General features: G+C 46.9%; 1 protein-coding gene across 5 annotated transcripts; it reads left to right on the top strand.

Annotated features, from left to right (window-relative positions):
- The first annotated feature begins 139 nt into the window (after window positions 1–139).
- Window positions 140–19,973, top strand: SLC22A13 (solute carrier family 22 member 13). Of its 5 annotated transcripts, XM_046669335.1 has the most exons (11): window positions 140–264; window positions 9,256–9,516; window positions 14,598–14,701; window positions 14,912–15,066; window positions 15,297–15,465; window positions 15,695–15,815; window positions 15,906–16,000; window positions 16,241–16,455; window positions 16,656–16,764; window positions 17,352–17,567; window positions 17,815–19,973. In XM_046669335.1, exons 2-11 carry the CDS (start codon window positions 9,262–9,264, stop codon window positions 17,906–17,908), a joined length of 1,533 nt encoding a protein of 510 aa, XP_046525291.1. In that variant the 5' UTR covers window positions 140–264; window positions 9,256–9,261; the 3' UTR covers window positions 17,909–19,973. The 5 variants fall into 5 exon arrangements, with proteins under 5 accessions (XP_046525291.1, XP_046525300.1, XP_046525281.1 ...); XM_046669344.1 differs by lacking the exon at window positions 140–264 and having other exon boundaries at window positions 9,115–9,516; window positions 17,483–17,567; XM_046669325.1 differs by lacking the exon at window positions 140–264 and having other exon boundaries at window positions 9,115–9,516.
- The last annotated feature ends 119 nt before the right edge of the window (window positions 19,974–20,092 follow it).

The following is a 20,092-nucleotide window of genomic DNA, read 5'->3' as shown; positions in this document are numbered from 1 at the left end:
TTAAAACCATTGTACAGATGGGAAAACTGAAATCCTGAAAGGAAAAGATAAGATCCCCCCAAGGAAATTTGTTTGGGTGCGATATGGAATTCCTTGCATTGATCTTCTTATTCTGATTCTGCTTGTGCCAGATTCAAGCCTTTAGGAGTCCCTTTTGGAAAGTTTGGAGCAGAGCTGAACTTGTCCCTTTTGGCTTTGATGTTGAAGTGGTGGAGTTTCCTGTGAGATTCTAGGCCCATCTGTATTCCTCTACCTGCTGGATAGGTAATCTCCCTAATAATAATTTTTTTCAGCAGAAGGTGGCCTTTGAGCCAGGACGGGACAGATTGTGGGTCCTCGTAATTCAGAGCTCAGGTCCTGGAGCCTTGGAGTTGACAGTGTTATCATCTCATTGAATTTGCTTTCACGATAAGCAAGTTGTAAAAGTGGACTCCGACTGTTATGGGGCAGAGAGGAGGTGTTGGTTACTCGAAAGTAACCATGGTGTTTATGGAGGGAAGAGCAGGTGGGGCAAGAGTAAATAGAGCCTCCGGACTTGCTCTCTAAGAAGGTCAGACCTTATCTAGAGGCCTGATTCCTTAGCTCTGTTTCTTCGTGGTAGAAATGCTCTAGGCAGCAGTTCACGTATTCCTCCTTTGGAATCAGCTCATCTACCCCACTTTTTTTTTCTTCAATAGACTGTTTTAGAGCAGTTTTAGTTTCACAGCAAAATTGAGCAGAAAATACACAGAGTTCCCATATACACCCTGACCCCCCACATGCACAGCCTCCCCTACTCTCAATATTCCGTGGTACATTTGTTACAATTGATAAACCTTCATTACACATTATTATTACTCAAAATCCATAGTTTACATTGGGGTTCATTCTTGCTGTTGTACATTCTCTGAGTTTGGACAAGTGTATAATGACATGTATTCATCATCACAGTGTCATACAGAATAGTTTCAGTGTCCTAAAATCCTCTGTTGATCCCTCTCTTCAGCCCCTCTAGTCCCTGGCAACCACTGATCTTTTTAGTGTCTCTCTAGTATTTTTCATTTTCCAGAATGTTTTATAGTTAGAATCAAACAGTATGTAGCCTTTTCAGAATGGCTTCTTGCACAGTAATGTGGATTTAAAGTCTCTCCATGTCTTTTCGTAGCTTGATAGCTCATTTCTTTTTAGCATTGAATAATATTCCATGTCTCGATGTACTACAGTTTATTAATCCATTCACCTACTGGTTTCTTCCAAGTTTTGACAATTATAAATAAAACTGCAGTAAACATCTGTGTGCAGATTTTTGTGTGGATATATGTTTTCAACTCCTTTGGGTAAATACCAAGGAGCCCAATTGTGGATTATACAGTAAGAGTATGTCTAGTTTTGTAAGAGGCCACCAACTATCTTCCAAAGTGGCTATACCATTTTGCATTCCCACCAGTGAATGAAAGTTCCTGTTGCTCTCTATCCTTGTCAGCATTTGGTGTTGTCAGTGTTTTACATTTTGGCCATTCTATTAGGTGTGTAGTGGTATGTCATTTTAATTTGCAATTCCCTAATGGTATGATGTTCAGCATCTTTTCATATGCTTATTTGCCATCTGTATATGTTCTTTAGTGAAGTGTCCGTTCAGGCCTTTTGCCCATTTTTAGTCAGGTTGTTTGTTTTCTTGATTTTAAGAGTTCTTTGTATATTTTGGGTAACAGTCCTTTATCAGATATGTCTTTTGCAAATATTTTTCCCAGTCTGTGTCTTGCCTTGCCATTCTCTTAACAGTGTCTTTCACAGAGCAGAACGTTTTAATTTTAATGAAGTCCAACTTATTATTTCTTTCATGGATCACGCCTTTGGTGCTGTATCTAAAAAGTTATTACCCTACTCAGGGTCATCTAGATTTTCACCTATGCTATCTTCTAAGGGTTGTATAGTTTTGCATTTTACATTGAGGTCTAAGATCCATTTGGAGGTAGTTTTTGTGAAGAGTATAGGGTCAGTGTCTAGATTTGTTTTTTTGCCTGTAGGTATCCAGTTGTCCCAGCACCATTTGTTGGAAAGACTATCTTTGCTCCATTGTATAACCTTTACTCTTTTGCCAAAGATAATTGAATCTGTGAGTCTATTTCTAGGCTCTCTATTCGCTTCCATTGATCTATTTCTTTCTTTTTTTGCCAATACCACACTTTCTTGAGTATTGTAGCTTTATAGTAAGTCTTGATGTAAGATATTGTCAGTCTTCCGACTTCGTTCTTCTCCCTCAATATTGTGTTGGCTATTCTGGATCTTTTGCCTCTTCATATAAACTTTAGAATCTGTTTGTCAATATCCGCAAAATAGCTTGCTGGGATTTTGAGTGGGAGTGTGTTGAATCAATTGTTCAAGTTGGGAAGAATTGACATCTTGACAATATTGAGTCTTCCTATCCATGAACTTAGAATATTTCTCCATTTATTTGGTTCTTCATTGATTTCCTTCATCAGAGTTTTACAGTTTTCTCATATAGATCTTGTACATATTTTGTTAGATTTATACCTAAGTATTTCATTTCTGGGGTGGTAGTGTAAATGGTATTGTGTTTTTAATTTCAGATTCTACTTGTTCATTGTTGGTATATAGGGAAGTGATTAGCTTTTGTATATTAACCTTATATCCTGCAACTTTGTTATAATCACTTATTAGTTCCAGGAGTATTTTTGCCAATTCTTTTGGGTTTTCTACATAGATAATCATGTTATCTGCAAACAAAGACAGTTTTCTTCCTTCCCAATCTATATACCTTTTATTTCCTTTTCTTATATTGCATTAGCTAGGATGTCCAGTATGTTGTTGAAAATGAATGGTGAGAGAGGATATCCTTGCCTTCTTCCTGATCTTAGTGGAAAAGCTTCTGTCATCAAGTATGGTGTTAGCTATAGGTTTTTTGTAGGTGCTATTTACCAAGTTGAGGAAGTTACCCTCTATTCCTAGTTTGCTGAGAGTTTTTTATCATGAACAGGCACTGGATTTGTCAATGCTTTTTCTGCATCTATTGATACGGTAATGTGATTTTTCTTCTTTAGCCTGTTGATGTGATAGATGACATAATTGAGTTTTGAATGTTAAACTAGCCTGGCATATCTGGGCTAAGTCCCACTATGTCGTGGTGTGTGATTCTTTTTATACATTTTTGGATTCGATTTGCTGATATTTTGTTGAGAGTTTTTGCGTCTTTGTTCATAAGAGATCTTGCCTTCTAGTTTTTTTTTCTTGTAATGTCTTTGTCTGATTTTTTATATTAGGGTAATGCTGGCCTCATAGAATGAGTGTTTCCTCTGCTTCTATCTTCTGGAAGCAAGTGCTGTAAATTGCTATAAATTTCTTCTAAGCACTAATTTCACTGCATCCCACAAATTTTGACAAGTTGTATTTTCATTTCATTTTGTTCAAAATATTTTTAAATTTCTCTGGAGGTTTATTTTTGGACCGATATGTTATTTAGAAGTGTGTTGTTTAATTTCCAAGTATTTTGAGATTTTCCAATTATCTTCATGTTATTCATTTCTAGTTTAATTCCATTGTTGTCTGAAAGCAGACATTATATGATTTCTGTTCTCTTAAATTTGTTATGGTGTGTTTTATAGCCTAGAATGTGATCTGTCCTGGTGAATGTTCCATGTGAGCTTGAGAAGAATGTGTATTCTGCTGTTGTTGGATGAAGTAGTCTGTAGATGTCAGTTCTATGCAGTTGATTGAGGGTGCTGTTGAGTTCAACTGTGTACTTACTGATTTTCTGCCTGCTTGATCTGTTCATTTCTGATAGAAGGATGTTTAAGTCTCCAACCATAATAGTGGATTCATCTATTTCTCTTTGCCGTTCTTTCAGTTTTTGCTTCTTGTGTTTGCCCTGTTCTTAGGTGAATACATGTTAAGAATTGTTGTCTTCTTGGAGTATTGACCCCTTTACCATTATGTAATGCCCCTCTTTATCCGTCCTAACTTTTCTTGTTCTGAAGTCTGCTTTGTCTAAAATTAATACAGCTACTCCCACTGCCTTTTACTTGATGTATTTAGACCATTAACATTTAAAGTGATAATTAATATAGTTGGATTAATATCTACCATATTTGTTACTGTGTCTATTCATTGCTCTTGTTCTTTTTTCCTATTTTTGTCTTTTACTTTTTTTCTGCCTTTTGTGGTTTTAATTGAGAATTTTATATGATTCCATTTTCTCTCTTTTCTTAGCGTGTCTATTATATTTCTTCTTTTTACTTTTTTTAGTGGCTAAGCTTCCAGTATATATTTACAACTAATCCAAGTCCATTTTCAAAGAACATCATACCACTTGACAGGCAGTGCCAGTACCATATAATAACAAAATAATCCCAATTCCTCCCTCTTGTTTTTTTGTGTCATTTGCATCATTGCTTCATTCATATGATATATATGGGCAATCCAAGGGGAATGAATATATGTGTATACACACATGCATGCATATATATGTATATACATATTTGCATAAGTAATCTAATACGTTGTTGCTGTTATTATTTTCAACAAACTTATTTGTTAGATCAACTAAGAAAAGGAAAAATAAAAGTTTTTATTTTACCTTCATTCATCCTTTCTCTGATGCTCTTTATGTAGTTGAGTTTCTGACTCTATCATTTTCCTTCTCTCTGAAGAACTTCTTTTAATGTTACTTGCAAATCAGGTCTCCTGGCAACAAATTCCTTCAATCTTTGTCTGAGAAAGTCTATATTTCTCCTTCACTTTTGAAGGATAATTTCACAGGATATAGAATTCTAGCTTGGTGTTTTTTTCTCTCAGCGCTTTAAACATTTCACTCAACTCTCTTCTTGCTTGCATGGTTTCTGAGGAGAAGTTGATGTAATTCTTATATTTGCTCCTGTATAGATAAGGTGGGGTTTTTCCCCTCCTCTGGCTTCTTTCAGGATTTTTTCTTTATCTTTGATTTTCTACCATGTGAATATGATTTGTCTAGGTGTAGTGTTTTTTGCATTTATCCTGCTTAGTGTTCTCTGAGCTTCCTGGATCTGTGTTTTGGTGTCCAGTGTTAATTTGGGGGAAATTCTTAATCATTGTTGTTTCAAATATTTCTTCCATTCCTGTCTCTCTTCTCTTTCTGGTATTCCCTTTATGCCCATGTTACACCGTTGGTACTTGTCTCACGGTTCTTAGATATCTTGTTCTGTTTTTTTTTTCTTCTCTCTTTGCTTTTCGGTTTTGGAAATTCCCATTGACATATACTCAAGCTCAGAGATTCTTTCCTCAGCTTTGTCTAATCTAGTAATGAGCCCATCAAAGGCATTCTTCATTTCTGTGCACTGTTTTTGATCTGTAGCATCTCTTCTTAGAATCTCCATCTCTCTGCTTACATTACCCATCTGTTCTTGCATGTTGTCTACATTTTCCATTAAAGTCCTTAGCATATTTATAGTTTTTAAAAATTCTCCATCTGATAATTCCAACATCCCTGCCATATCTGATTCTGGTTCTGATGCCTGCCATGTCTCTTCAAACCGTGGTTTTGCCTTTTAGTGTGCCTTCGAATTTTCTGTTGAAAGCCAAACATGATGTACTGGGTAAAAGGAGTTCCAGTAAATAGGCTTTTAGTGACGTGGTGGTAAGATGTGGGGAAAGGGGAAGCTTCTATAGTCCTTTGATTAAGTCTCAGTCTTAGTGAGCATGTGTCTCAGCTGTGAACTTGACAAGTGCTTCTCAGTCTCCCCCACCTCTAAGTGGGACAGGATGGCTAGAGGGGGCTGGGATTGGATATTTCCCTTCCGCCATGTGGAAGGCTAGAGGGGGCTAGAGTTGGATATTTTCTTCCCCCAGGTCATTTAGGGTCTGATAAAACCCCAGTACATTAGGCTCTGGTAAAGTAGTTCCCCTTGAGGGTAGGCCTTGTTAAGAAGAACAGAATGCTCGTGCATATTTCAGAATGGTTACTTTTCTCCAACCCCCACCGGAAGCACAGGGGATTTTTCTGATATTCACTGTGAGAACCTGGTAGAACCAGGTAAAACTCACAGAAGTGTAGGGACCCCCCTGTAGAGTTTTTAACTCAGACTTAATCCACACTGATTCTCCAGCAATTTGTCAGTTACAGTTCAGGTTTTCCTCCTCTGTTACTGGTTCCTCTGGAAGTGTCTGAATTTCTTCAGTGAGTTATAACTCTCTCTATTTACCTGTCTGCCTGTCCAATTTGAGGGACGCCAGCTTGCCCTGTGGCCTCACTTCTCTGACGTATCTAAGAAGAGTTGCTGATTTTTCAGTTTGTTCAGCTTTTCACTTATTAGAACAGAATGACAGCTTCCAAGTTCCTTACATACTGGACCAGAAACCAAAAGTCCTACCCCCGGTTTTTATTTACTAGAACCATTAATTCTCAAATTTGGAAGAGATTTGAGACACCATCTAGTGCATTCCTAGAGACAATGTTTGAAGAATACCTTCCCCTCTCCCCACCACACACACAAACACCACCCTCTACACTGGGAACAGATGACTGCCAGCGATTGTCCTGAACACTTCCTCTTAAGAGAGTGTGTTCATTTCTACTTAAACAGCTCTAGTGGTTAGAAAACTCTTGTTACACCACTCTTTTGTCCTAGTTGTGCCCTTGAATGAGGGCAGGCACAAGGAGAGGAAGAGGAAGAAGACAGCCTGTGGGCTTTCCCTGAAGGGCCAGAGGCAACCCCAGTCCTATCCTGAAGTCTCTTATAAGATGGTGGGGGTACCCAGATTACTTGGGGAAGTCAGCCACCAGCACACATGCTGATGTTGGGCTCAACCTCCCAGGTCAGTGAGACCACAGGGTTGAGAGAGGTTTCTGGGGCTACAGTGATCCTGGGAGGGCTTCCTCAAAGAAGAGAGCTGGCTGTGCGCCTTGAAGCATCTTGGGGAGCCTTTGGCAGACTGGTTGGGATGGGGGCAGGGTTAAGAGGAGATATAAGTTAACCAAAAAATTAGGATTTGGGGAATGTAGAAGTAAAGTGAAGCCAGTGGCGTTCAGTACCCGAGTACCAAGATTTTGGGATCATAGTTTCAACTATGGAAAGTCTTTGGTTATGTCTCACTCGTATGTTGAGAGTCTCATCATTATCTATCTTTGTCTATTTTAGAATCACACACCAAGAAAGGAAAGGATTTTTAGGCACCATCTAATTTAATCTTGCCGTTTACACAGTTGGAGAAATTGAGGCCCAGAGAGGTAGAAGGGACAGACTAGGGATCACAATGAATCAGTAGCAGAGCCCAAGCTTCCTGCCTCCTAGCTCCAGCTCCTTTGGCTACGTGGAGCTGAAAGAAGCAAAAATCCTTTCCTTGACTGGAGTGAGGAGGTGATGAAGACTGAGGATAGGCTCACGTCTCCACCTCAGTTCTCCCTCATAATGGAAGCACCAAACTGGGCAGTGGCAACCGGTAGCATCTGTTTTCTTGGCCATTCAATCCAGGCAATGCTGAGGACAAGAACACACGAGGAATAAAAGACAGAGCTGGGGACAGTGGTGGGGAGTTTGGGATGGAGCAGAGAGGAAAGTGCTCTCCTTACTCAGGGTCGTGGACCCTTGCCTCTGCCCTCCACTGTCTGCCCTGCCTTGACCTGCTCTACAGGCTGACTGATTAACGGGCAACCAGCAGCTCTGCCAGCCAGGTGGCCAGATACAGGCACACTGTATCCAGGACTGCCCTGCACCCATGCTCCTCTGCCCACCTCTTAAAATGGTTCAAAATTCAAAACATGGAAAAGCTTTCCTATGCATACACGAGCAAATACATGAATGTGTGTGCGCATGCATACGTGTGGATTTTCCCCTAATGCTTTCTTTAGTCCCGTCATTCCCCACCTCCCATGACTGAGCTAGACACCTTCCAAGTCCTGAGTCTACCTCCAGTAAGACCTAGCCCAGGGTAAAAAGGATGGGGGCTCTTCTCTTTGGGAGACTCCTCGTCTGGGAGGTCCTGCCTTTCTGTTAGTCCCCAGTCCTATAAGAATCCTGACCTGCCTGCCACCATGCTTGCCGCATCCCAAACTTGACTCCAGCAAGGTTAGGAATAGCTCCCCACAGGGCTTCCACAGCTGGAGCTGTAGCAGAGAGACTTTGTCCTGTGTTTCTCTTTATCACTGAAATTGCTTAGGTTGACTAACACTACTCTGGGGCATCTTGCACGTGTTTTTTATCTTGAGAATGTGTTAACGGTTTCTTCCTTGACTAGAGTAGAGCTCAAAATGCAGCTGTTGGGGCTGGCCCAGTAGCATAGTGGTTAAATTCATGCACTCCTCTTCAGGGGCCTGAGGTTCGCAGGTATGGATCCTAGGTGTGGACCTACGCACTGCTCACCAAGCCATGCTGTGGTGGCATCCCACATGCAAAGTAGAGGAAGATTGGCACAGATGTTAGCTGAGGGACAGTCTTCCTCACCAAAAAAAAAAAAAAAAAAGCCACTCTTGATTCTTCTGTAATTGCTCTGCATTCTTGAATTGCCTTTGGTGCTGAAAAAGAAAGGCATTTATATACTTGGTGGGTCTCCTGGCCTTCATGCTCACCTGGGATTGACTGGTCTTGCATACCACCACATACTAGAGACCCACAGGAGAAAGAGAAGATCATCAGGCTCAAGAGGCCAGATTGGGCTGCTGGCAGAGTTCATATGCAGGCTGCTCTCTTGATTTACCCCCAACTGCCTAGTGGCTGGTCCCTAGAAGGGACTTCTGTGTCCCTCTGAGTGTTGCAACTACTCTCAGAATTTGGGTTCTTTCGTAGGGGGAGGGATTTGAGCTGGATGTGAATTGTTTAGGATGTTGCAGTTGGAGGGGAGGTGCTGCTGTGTGTGATAGAATATTTGGCTAAAGCTCACCCTCATGTGCTGGGATTGAGGAGGTCCTCTTGGTTCCTCTTGTTTTGCCTGAGTCTGTCACACAGTCAATAAAACATCCTCAGATTCTGCAAGCCAGAATGGGCTATTTTTTCAACATATTCTGCCTTTCCCAGGCCATGGATAGGGAGCTGAGGTGTGACATGTGGAGTTGGGCAAGGCTGGATTAAACATTAATGCAGCTGTCACCACTGCCCAGAGGAGCAGATGCCCCAGAGCCAAGCTCCAGAGCTGTGTGGTGGCCCCAGACTGAGGAGGTGATGACCAGTAGACATGGCTCAATTTGCCGAGGTCCTGGCTGAAATAGGCCACTTCGGTCGCTTCCAGATACAGCTGGTGATACTGATGTGTGTCCCCAACTTCCTGAATGCCTTCTACCTATTTGCCCAGGTCTTCATGGTCCTGGATGAGACCCACTACTGTTCAGTGGCCTGGGTCAAGAGTCATACTTTCAACCTGAGTGCTGCTGAGCAGCTGACACTGAGCATGCCTCTAGATGCTGCAGGCAATCCCGAGTCCTGCCTCATGTTCCGGCCGCCCCCTGACAATGCCAGCCTGGAGGACATCCTCAGCCACCGCTTCAATGAGACACAGCCTTGCGATGCAGGCTGGGACTATCCTGAGAACAGGGCCCCATCTCTAAAGAACGAGGTAGGGCTGTGTTTTTGCCTGTCTGTCTGGGGCCTTTCAGTACCTCTGCCTGACCCTCTGCCCTCAGCCTCTGGTCTTGCTCTCTCCCTATCTACCCTCGTGCCCCCATGCCTGACTGGTTGACCATTGCTATGCCTGTTTTTCTTTCTGCCAATTTTTCTTTGTCCTCTGCCTATTGGCCCATCTACCTCTCTATCCATTTTCTCTCTGTTCTGTCTGCTCATCTGTCCATCCGTCTCTGCCTATCCTTTTGTCTGTCCCTCTGCCTGTCTGCCCAGTTGCCTGCCTTTCTCTTTTTCCCTCCCTGTTTTCCCATCTGTGCTTTTCCCTCTCTCCAATGCCCCACCTGTCTGTCCATTGCCTTTGTCTTTCAGTCTGTCCCTGCACGTCTGCCTGCCTACCCATCTTCCTGTGTTTTCCTAACTCTTATGCTGTCGCTTCCCCTCTCCACTCATCTGCCTTCCTGCTTGCTTGACTTGGGATTTCTACCTTTCAGCTTCTAGATCTCTGCCTTCCTGCCTCTGGGATGCGGGAGGACGCCCATGACTCTGGGACTTGTCCTGTAAATAACTAGCATTTGCTCTTGCTAATTTCATTCTCTTAGGAGGGACCCAGGCAGGTAAACAGGAAGATTCCCATTCCAGCCACTTCAGAGCAAGAAGAAGCCTCTGAAAGCATCTAGGGCCGTTCCATTGCTTCCCAGATGGTGGAGTTAAGGCACACAGTGGAGAGATGACTTGGCCAGGGCGACAGAACAAGTTGATCGTGGGGCTGGGACTCCCACTTGGGGCTGCTGCTGCCCAGCGAATGGGCCATTCCTGTGGGAATGGGGAGAACACAGACAGTCCAGAAACCTGAGAGGCGGGCATTGTTGGGAGGATCTGTGCCCCTCTCACCTTTATGGTGGCAAATCCTGAGCCTTTGTGGAGCGTGCAATCTGGAGTCCAGAGATTAAACATTCACTTTTTTTTCTCTATGGGTAAAAAAGTATTTATTTTTTAGAGGCTTTCAGAGGACAATGTTTTAACCAAAGGCAAACATTCACTTTTTAATGTGTGACCATTAACCTGCCCCCAGCACCCTGGCTGCCTGAGGATATGTCCTGCCTGTCTTCCTCCTGACCCTCCACCACATTCCACCTCATGGGGGGGTGGGTTGCCTATGAACTCTCCCAGCCTATGGATCTAGCCTGGTCTGACCCTCATGGTCCTCTCCACCATCTCCCCCGCATCACTCCCCTGGTAGGTTCCAACCTTTATTGGTCCTCAGATGCTTTGGGTGTGCCCACCTGGCCAAATCTCTTCATGCTTAAAGCCCAAGCAAACTTCCAGACTGCTCAGAGCCAACTCTAGCCAACTCATAGCCTGTGCTGGACTGCTCGTGGAATTTTATTCAGCCGAAGGCCCCTGAGTGTAATCCGTGCAGGGAACAGTCAGAGGAGGGAGGCACCCTGTTCCCCTACTCTGAGGACCCCTGATGGTCAGGGGAAGATCTGGGCGCCTTGCAGGGGGAGAAAGGGCTGGATGGGCCCTGAAGCTAGAATTCACTTCCTCCTGGAGAGGGCATGGGCAGGCAACTTCCCAAAGGAGTTGGTATGTGAGTTGGGCGCCAAGGTACCAGAAGAATGTTGATAGAGAAAAGGGAAAGGTCTTTGCAGACAGAGAATAGCAAAAGCAAGTCCCAGCAGCAGGAAGCAGGCGATGCGTCTGGGGAGCAGCAGGAACTTGGTGTGCCTGGAATAGCGGTGGGCAGGGGTATGGGAATTGAATGGGATGTTCTCAAGGATTGAGGTCCTCTTTCTTTATCCTCAGTCATCACCCTAAACTGTGCTGACACTGGGGTGGGGCCTTGGACCTTTTGCCCTTCCCTGACATGCTCCCTCCCACTCCACCCTTCCAAGGACTGCGACTCCCAAGGGAACAGGCACCTTTGATAGTTTGGTCCATGTACCACATGGTAACCCCAAGCTCCGTTCCAGAGTGAGCTACCTCGGTGTAAGATCTCCTCCTCTGTTTCCCGTCGATGAGGAGGGAATCTGCCACACTGATTCAGAGGACCCTCTCTGAGGTACATCCTTAGTATAACCAGCAGCTTCATATTCAAGCTGAAATACAAAAAATCCTAATTTGAGAAGAAAAGAGCACATTTCCTTATAGGCTGTGTGCTCCTGAAGGGCAGAGTACATTTCTCCTTCTCAACCTTCCTGTCCAACATTTCCTGGGTGCCCATCCTTGGTAAAAGAAAAAAATGACTCCTGGTCCTGTCCACATGAACCCCTGAATAGAGTTGGGAAGAGACCATCAATGAATAGCAACAGCAGTGTGGTCTGTCCTGGGACCAAAGATGGAGCAGGAGTGGGAGGGAAGGGGAAGCAGAGAGAATAGCCATTTCTAGGGTCTGGAGGCATGAAAATGCTTGGTGTGTTTGAGGAATGCTGGCATACAAAAAAGGCTGGGAAAGAGGCAAGAGCCAACTCTTAGCGGGTCTTAGAGACAGTGCTATGGAATTTGGTCTCTAGTGCTTTGTCTTTGAGACCAAAGGGAGCCATTGAAGGTTTTGGAACTGAGGAGGGAGATGGCATGAGGTGTGCTCCAAGAAATAGGGGTGGGATTCTGTGGGCCACCGTGGCAGGCCCCAGACAGAACCATCCACTGGGGCGTTAGGGCTGGGGAGGGTGATGCCTGGTGTCCCAAGCTGCAGCCCTCTTCATCTCGGTTCCATCTGCACCATGATACCACCACACGAGCTTGAGTACACCTTGGCACCTCTCCAAGCCTGTTTCTTTTGCTGTGCAGTGGGAAAGATAAGTCTTCCTGGGGATAGAATGATGATCTAATGAAATAAAGGATACATAAACTATAGGGAGGTAGTGAATGGTGGCCACTGAGCAGAGGTGCCAGCCTTGGAAGAGTCCCATGGCTTGGCATCCATGCCTTCAAAGCACTACAGCCCCTTGTGTCTGAGGTGGCTATGCCACCAGCTGTGAGCTTCATGAGCACAGGGGCCTGTGCTGTCTTACTGAGAGCTTCCTGTGTGACAGCCACTGTGCTAAGGGGGTTCCATGTGTTAATGCCTTTAATCCTATTGGGCGATACTGTGTAGAATATTTTATCCCCATTTTGTACAGGGGAAACTAAGACACCAACAGAGAGGCCGACCAACTCAAAGTCACACAAAGTCACTCAATTCTGACTCCAGAGGCTGACAGCAGCAGGCTTTTCTTCATTATTATTTATTTTAAATAGTTCTAACTACAGAGGCAATCTGGGGTTGCTAAAAAAATAAACCAAACAGGATAGAACTGGATGGAATAGCAAGTTCAAGTCCCCTGTCCTGCTCTGCTTCATTCCCAGGGTCAATCAGTTAATCGTTTGACAACATAGTCAAAGTTCTTAAAAATTAACAGTTACCCTTGAGAACAGAAGTATGAGCACAGTGATATCTCCTGGATTGATTAATTTCTTGCTAAGGGTTATTTAACTGATGATAATTGGTTAGTTGGCTAACTGTGGGTATTAGTTCATTCATTCATTCATTCAGGGAACATCCTCTTAGCTTTCACTCAGTTGTAATCTCTGTCTGGGACAATAGAGATGTCTGAACTCAACTGCCATCCAGCTGTGGGACCTAGGATTAGCTGCTTAACCTCTCCTCCCTTAGGGAAATATAATAGTAAGTCAAGGACTGTTGTCAGAATTATATGAGGTAATGTATGTAAGGCATTTAGCATAGTACCCAACACAGAGTAAGCACTCAAAAGGCGTTAGTTGGGGCTGGCCTGGTGGCTGAGTGGTAAGTCGGCACGCTTCACTTCAGCGGCCCAGGGTTTCACTGGTTCGGATCCTGGGCGCAGATTGGCAACAGATGTTAGCTCAGAGCCAGTCTTTAAAAGTTTTTGAAAAGGCGTTAGTCGTTGTTGTGAAGCTGTCTCTATGAGCTCTGGAGGAGAGCTCACAAGTCATTTGTGTATGGAGCTGAGCTGTGTGCAGGGGGCACAAAACTCCCTGAAGGGCCTACAAAACCAGTGTGGGGAGGGGTGAGTCACATGTATGTGCACATGCAGTAGACATGTGTACAGAGCTATGTGGACACTCACATTTTCTCCACTTGGTTTCCCGCTCTGTCTGCTAGGTTCTCTCTGTGAGTCTCCAGCCGGGTTGCCCCCGCCTGCTGCCCCATGTATGTGTGTGTGTGAGCATTTGCATGTTCCTCCATCCTAATTTCCTTCCTCAAGGGGTGTGTGAGGGTTCCTTGGGATTCTGATTGCCTGTGAACCATGAGAGTTTCAGGGGAATTTTGCAGCTGGATGGGAAAACTTGGAAAGGCCTAAGTGGGTCACAAGGGGGCCCTGGCTGTGGAAAACAGGCCCCATTTCTCAGGAAGCAGTAATTAGTGGTCTGTCAGAGGTTCCCAAACTTTGCTCCCTTAGTGTGTCAGTAATTTACATGGCATTTCCAGGCCAAAAGAAATATATAATATTATATATAATATAATATATAATAATTATAATAAATATATAATAAAGTAAATTAGGTCCAAACAACTTAACAAGTATTTAAGTCCTAACAACTTATTAGCTATTTAAAAAAATAATACACATAAATTGAAAGAAAATATTTTTATTTCATTCTTAAGTAAATACCATTACTAATAGGATGTCTGTGCCTATTGGGAACTGCACAGCTTCTCCAAGCTTGAACACTGCCACCTTCATTTTTTGTCCCGCACTGATGCTCACATGGTGCTTGCCTTTTCACAGCAACTGCCAAAAACACAACTTCACGTAGACAGGATGTCACTGAAAGGAATGTAGCATGATCTCATGTTGAAACTGAACCATCCTGAGCTGGCAGTTGTTCGTGCAATATCAGACAGATGTTGAGTATTGCTGTATTTTCCTTAAAAATGTGAAATATCATGCTGTGTGTGCCCTGTGAATTCACTCTGGTGCTCTGGGTACCTTGGCACACAGTTTGGGAACCATGGGCACCTGCCCTGAGAGGTTTGTAGTGGGTGGGCTGGATGACAAAGGACTTGCCCTCCGCTGCCCTTAGACTCACATCTGCCTATGTCTGTCTCAGTTCAACCTGGTTTGTGATCAGAAGCATCTGACAGATACCTCGCAGTCAGTCTTCATGGCTGGACTCCTCATTGGGGCTTTCATCTTTGGGCCACTCTGTGACTGGTAAGAACCTTGACCAGCTCACCCCTCACCTAGTATGCTCTTAGGCTCCTGGCACAGGGCCAAGTCTCCCCGTTGTCCCTCACACTGGTCTCCAGGATAAGGCCCTGTTCTTCCCTCCCTCAGACAGAGAGCCTAGGGCAGGGCTGGGTCTCCCTCACTTCCTTCTCCTCAGAGAGATTCCCTCCTGGACCTGCTCCTTTGTTACCCCAGGATCGGCCGCAAGGCCACCATCCTGGTGCAGCTGCTCCTCTTCGCTATCTTTGGCCTGGCCCCAGCCTTCGTGCCCAGCTTTGAGCTCTACATGGTCCTTCGCTTTGCTGTGGCTACTGCTGTCGCTGGATTTACCTTTAGCAATGTCACCCTACGTGAGTATCTGGGCACTGAAACCTTCAACCACAGGGCGAGGCCTTGGGGTCTGGGCTGGCCACATTCCCAGACTGGTTGTGGGGGCCTTGTCAGGACCCTACACCTAGAGTGGTCACATGGGTGCTCCCTGTGCTGGGACTGAGGCCCCAACCCTGACAGGGTGGCATCTAGGGAATGACAGGGAGTGAGGGCAGGGTCTGGCCCGGTCTCAGCCTCTCTGTTCACACAGTTACAGAGTGGCTGGGGCCCTCATGGAGGACACTCTCCGTGGTCCTGGGCCAGTGCAGCTTCTCTGCGGGGCAGATGGCGCTGGCGGGACTCGCCTATGGTATCCGTAACTGGAGACTCTTTCAGATTGTCGGCACTGCACCTGTCTTGCTGCTCTTCTTCTACTTCTGGTGAGGAGATACTTCCCAGGAGCAAGCCACCCCTAGGATAGCTGTGCTGCAGTGGGCTTGGAGTGCAGCACCCACGGCCACCTCGTGGGACACTCAGAGACACGTCTGGGAGAGGGAGCCTGCAGGGGTTGGGGTTCAGTGTGCACTGGAACAGCCGAGAAGGCTCCTGGGGGAGTGAGAAGGCTCTAGGACTTCAGACCCCAAAGTCACAGCCATTCCTGATGCACAGGGTTCTCCCAGAGTCAGCACGGTGGCTCCTGACCCGTGGGAGGGTAGAGGAGGCTAAAAAACTGATCCAGAAGGTGGCCGCGGTCAACAAGCGGAAACTCTCCCCAGAGCTCCTGAGCCAGGTACTTCCAGTAGGCTGGGTCCAGCCCTGCCCCTGAATTGACCCACACAGACCTTTCTGCCTGGACCCTCACTCTACATCTTCCTCCCAGCTCGTCCCAGAGGAGAAAGGCCCCTCAGGGAACGCCCTGGATCTGTTCAGACACCCCAAGCTCCAGAAGATGACCTTGGTTCTCTTCGCAGTCTGGTGAGTGCACCAGGACCCATGCCCCTCCCTGTGCCTGGAGCCGAAGGGCTGCCATGTCCCTGATGTGTGTCAGTGGGATGTCAATGGTGGCTCTCTGGCTGGGATGGGCTGTGTGGGAATGACTGGGTCTTTCCCTGGCTGTGCTACTCTCTCCTGTTGTGACTTCTGGCTAAGGCAGGCTCTCCCTCTGAAAGTGATGGTGTCACCCAGCACTGACAAGGACTCTTGGACACTTTGTAGGTTTGTGGACAGTCTGGGGTACTTCGGCCTGGGCCTCAAAGTAGGGGACTTTGGGCTGGACATCTACCTGACGCAGCTGATCTTTGGAGCAGTTGAGATTCCTGCCCGCTGCTCTAGCATCTTCATGATGCAGTGGTTGGGCCGCAAGTGGAGCCAGATGGGAACTCTGGTTCTGGGTGGCATCATGTGTATTGCCATCATCTTCGTCCCAGCAGGTACCAGGGCTGGCTTTCCCCCATCCCGCTCTACACCATTCTGCTGCTGCCAGGGGCCCACTGCTTCCTTTTCAAGAGTGAGGGCTTCCCTGGGGTTCAAGTGCAGAAGGGGTGAGCAGTTTAGGTAGACAGGGCAGGGGGCAGGGCCCAGGTGGTGGGGCTGTCCACCCTTTGTATGGCTGACCAGCATCTTCCACCAGATCTGCCTGTGGTGGTCACTGTGCTAGCCGTGGTGGGGAAATTTGCCACGGCTGCCGCATTTACCATCTCCTACGTGTACTCTGCTGAGCTCTTCCCCACCATCATCCGGTAAGGGCTGCTGATGCAACTCCTGCTCCTCTGCTCCTGAGACCCTGATATTGGCCACCCCTCCTCTCTCCTTACCACTGTTCCACAAATAGCTTATGGGGGTGGCTCTGGGGCAGCAGTGCTGGGTGGGGTGCAGGGCAACTAGAAATCTAGTCCAAGCCCCAAATTGTCCCTGGGCTGGTGGAGGACAGATGCAGAAGTAGACCATGCCATGGCTTTGTCAGGACTGGAATAGGGAATACGTCTAAGAATGAATGACTCAGAAGAAGAACACTCGGGTGGGGGTAGGGGGTGGTAAGGAGACGCAGCCTTTGACCTGAGTGAGACTTGCTAGGCAAGCAGGAGTGTAGCAGGTGGACAGAGAGGCCTGGAAGTGGGAGAAGCATGATACACAGTTGGACTACAAGTAGTTCAGTGTGCAGGAGCAGAGAGCTGGAAGCCCGCGTGGGCTGGATGAGCCTGGAAACCCTGCAGGACTGTGGAGGCCATAATGAGGGGTCTGGGCTCTCCCAAGGAAGTATGCTGAGGTGGAGCTGGGGCCTGGAGTTGAGGCTGAGTCTGCTTAGTTTGTACTGGTCTTCCCTCAGGCAGACAGGCATGGGGCTGGTCGGCATCTTCTCGAGGATTGGAGGCATCCTCACACCACTCGTGATCCTGCTGGGTGATTACCAGGAGGCCGTCCCAATGATCATCTACGGTACCCTCCCCATTGTGGCAGGCTTACTCTGCATCCTGCTGCCAGAGACACGGGGCCAGCCCCTAAAGGACACCATCGAGGACCTGGAGCAAGGGCCCCACCCACGGTGAGCTGCTTCCTTTCTCTGAAGCCCAGGCCCTGGGCCTCATATCAGTGGCCTCTATCCCAGAAGCCCAGACCTCTACCTCATCATGTGTCCATTGTTGCTTAGAGGCCAATACTGGGCCCTCAGGAACCACAGACATCTGATCAGCTTTGGGTTAGATTCTTCCTCATTTGGGGAGGGGATGGGGAGGAACGCTGCCATGGGACCAATTCCTGGTCAGCCAGTAACAGCCTGCTGCTCCCTCCAGGTCTCTGAAGTCAGCACCCTCAGAAAATGACAAAGAAGCCCCACGAGGATCTTCCTGCACGGAAGTGGCCTCTGTGAGCAGCACACAGTTCTGATTGTGTCTCCAAGAGCCAGACCAGCAGCAGCAGGGAGCTGCCTAAATTTTCCCCTGATAATAGCTGGGACCTATGAGCAAGTCCAGCCTTACTGACGGAGGCAGCACCATGGCCTGCCCCAGTGGCAGCACGTGCTGCTGAGCCCAATCTCGGAAGCATCATCACCTTTCTCGTCCCAGAGCCCTACGCCCAACGCCCTGTTCTGGGTTAGGGTCTTGGGCCTATCTGTTCTCTGATAGTCTTGGTAGGGGTATGGCTCCCCTGACACCCTCAATCTGGGGTCCCTCTGCCCTCAAAACGCAGTCAAGCCCAGAACGAAACAGCTAGGTAGAGCCTTTCCAAGTATGTGGGTGTAGGGGGAGAAAAAATTTGGAGTTGTGGAGTCTATGCAGGTAGGTGGGTGAAAAGGCTGTGGATGAAGAGAACGTTGTGGTTCCTTCTAGTGGCTGGCCCAGGCCCCTCTGGCTAAGGTGGGGGCCCTATAGGACATTTGATCTCGCTGAGAGAAGCTCTGTGTCCAGTCAAAATCAAAGCTTCAGTCTTGCGTTCTCTTCAAAGATGCTCCAGCCCCCTGCCTCCATCTCAGCTCACTGCTAACCTGTGTGGCTTTTCAAACCGATGATTTCATAAGTCCCTTTACACTGACCCTCAGGATTCTAATCTTGGGTGCCCTGGCTGGGTGTAAAAAGCAAAGGACTCTGGCAATCTGCCTCCAAGGTCCAAGGAGATAGAAAAGGAATGCCACCCCCCACCCCAACTAACAGCCCCAGGTTACTGCCAGGCACAGAGCAGGCTGAGTCCTCGAGCTTGGCTCTGACTCATACAGCCCTGAGCTTTGCCGTGCTCGCTGACCCACTCATGCTCTCATCAGTCAAGGAGGCCCTGAGTGCCTTGCCTTGGCTTTAGGAGCACGCTAGAGCCAGAGATGCACAGTCCATCTGCAGCTACTCAACTGCTCCCCAGAACTCGGAAGAATGCTGTAGATGAGGAGGAGAGGACACTGCAGCGTTAAACAAGGCAGCTGTCCCAGCGTGTGAGGCTTGGAAGACCTCCCAGAGGAGGCACATCTAGGGAGAGAGCTGCAGGCAGGGGATGCAGGAGCCCTTTCGGGTAAAGACTAGCAATGGGCAGGTGCTGCAGCTGGAAGGATTTCTGGGAATTTGAGGAACCAGACCCAAGTGGGGCTCATAAGGCCACGTCCTTACCTTTGAATTTTGTTCTGAGGGCAATAAAAGCCATTGATTTTGTTTTTTCTTTAAGCAAAGAAGTAACCCAATAAGATTGGTATTTTAAAAATCACCGTCTATCTGAAGAATGTGTTAGAAGAGGGCAAAAGTAGAAGCAGAGACGCCAGGCAGGGCATCATTACAACACTGAAATTAATTGCAAACATTTATTACCTTGTTTTATCCTCACAACATTCTGATGATGAGATGGGGTGATGGCAGTGGAACTGGGAGGAGGCGAAGACGCTTTGGTTGGTCCTCCCCTGGCCTGTGCCCTGGGCAAGAGCTTAGCTTCTCAGTTTCCATTGGCTCTCCCCAGGAGAAGCTCCCTGGCTGCTGGGAGTAACCTGGTGCCCTCCTCAGAGAGGCCTCTGAGATTAAGAGCACTAGACTGCACATCCTGTGTTTATGTCAATGTCCAAAGCCTAAGGCACCACCACGCTTCCCCAGCCATCTCCTCTACATCGCCACTGTCCCCCATGACTCCAGCCCCTCTGACCTGGCCCTATCCTTACCCAGTTCCACCCATGGTCTCAACCCTGTGTCTCTGAAACTGCTGCTCCAAATCCAGCAGAAACCCTGTGTCTTCAGCCCTTCATAGAAGTGTACTCCGTCTCCTGCCTCTTCCTCTGGTCATGCTTTCTCTCACAGCCCGGGAGCTGGGGTAAGAGCCTCTTTGCTCCCCTTGCTGCTGCTCGACCATTACAGTTCTTCCACCTATAAAAAAACCTTCTCTTGAAAGTACCTCAACATAATAAAGGCCATATATGACAAACCCACAGCCAACATCATACTCAATGGACAAAACTGAAAGCCATTCCTCTGAGAACAGGAACAAGACAAGGGTGCCCATTCTCACCACTCTTCTTCAACACAGTACTGGAGGTTTTGGCCAGAGCAATTCGGCAAGGAAAAGAAATAAAAGGAATCCAAATAGGCAATGAAGAAGTGAAACTCT

This window comes from Equus quagga, chromosome 1 (assembly GCF_021613505.1).
Source record: "Equus quagga isolate Etosha38 chromosome 1, UCLA_HA_Equagga_1.0, whole genome shotgun sequence".
NCBI classification, from domain to species: domain Eukaryota; kingdom Metazoa; phylum Chordata; class Mammalia; order Perissodactyla; family Equidae; genus Equus; species Equus quagga.
The sequence above is the reverse complement of the archived record's forward strand: the minus strand, read 5'-3'. Positions and strand labels throughout refer to the sequence as shown.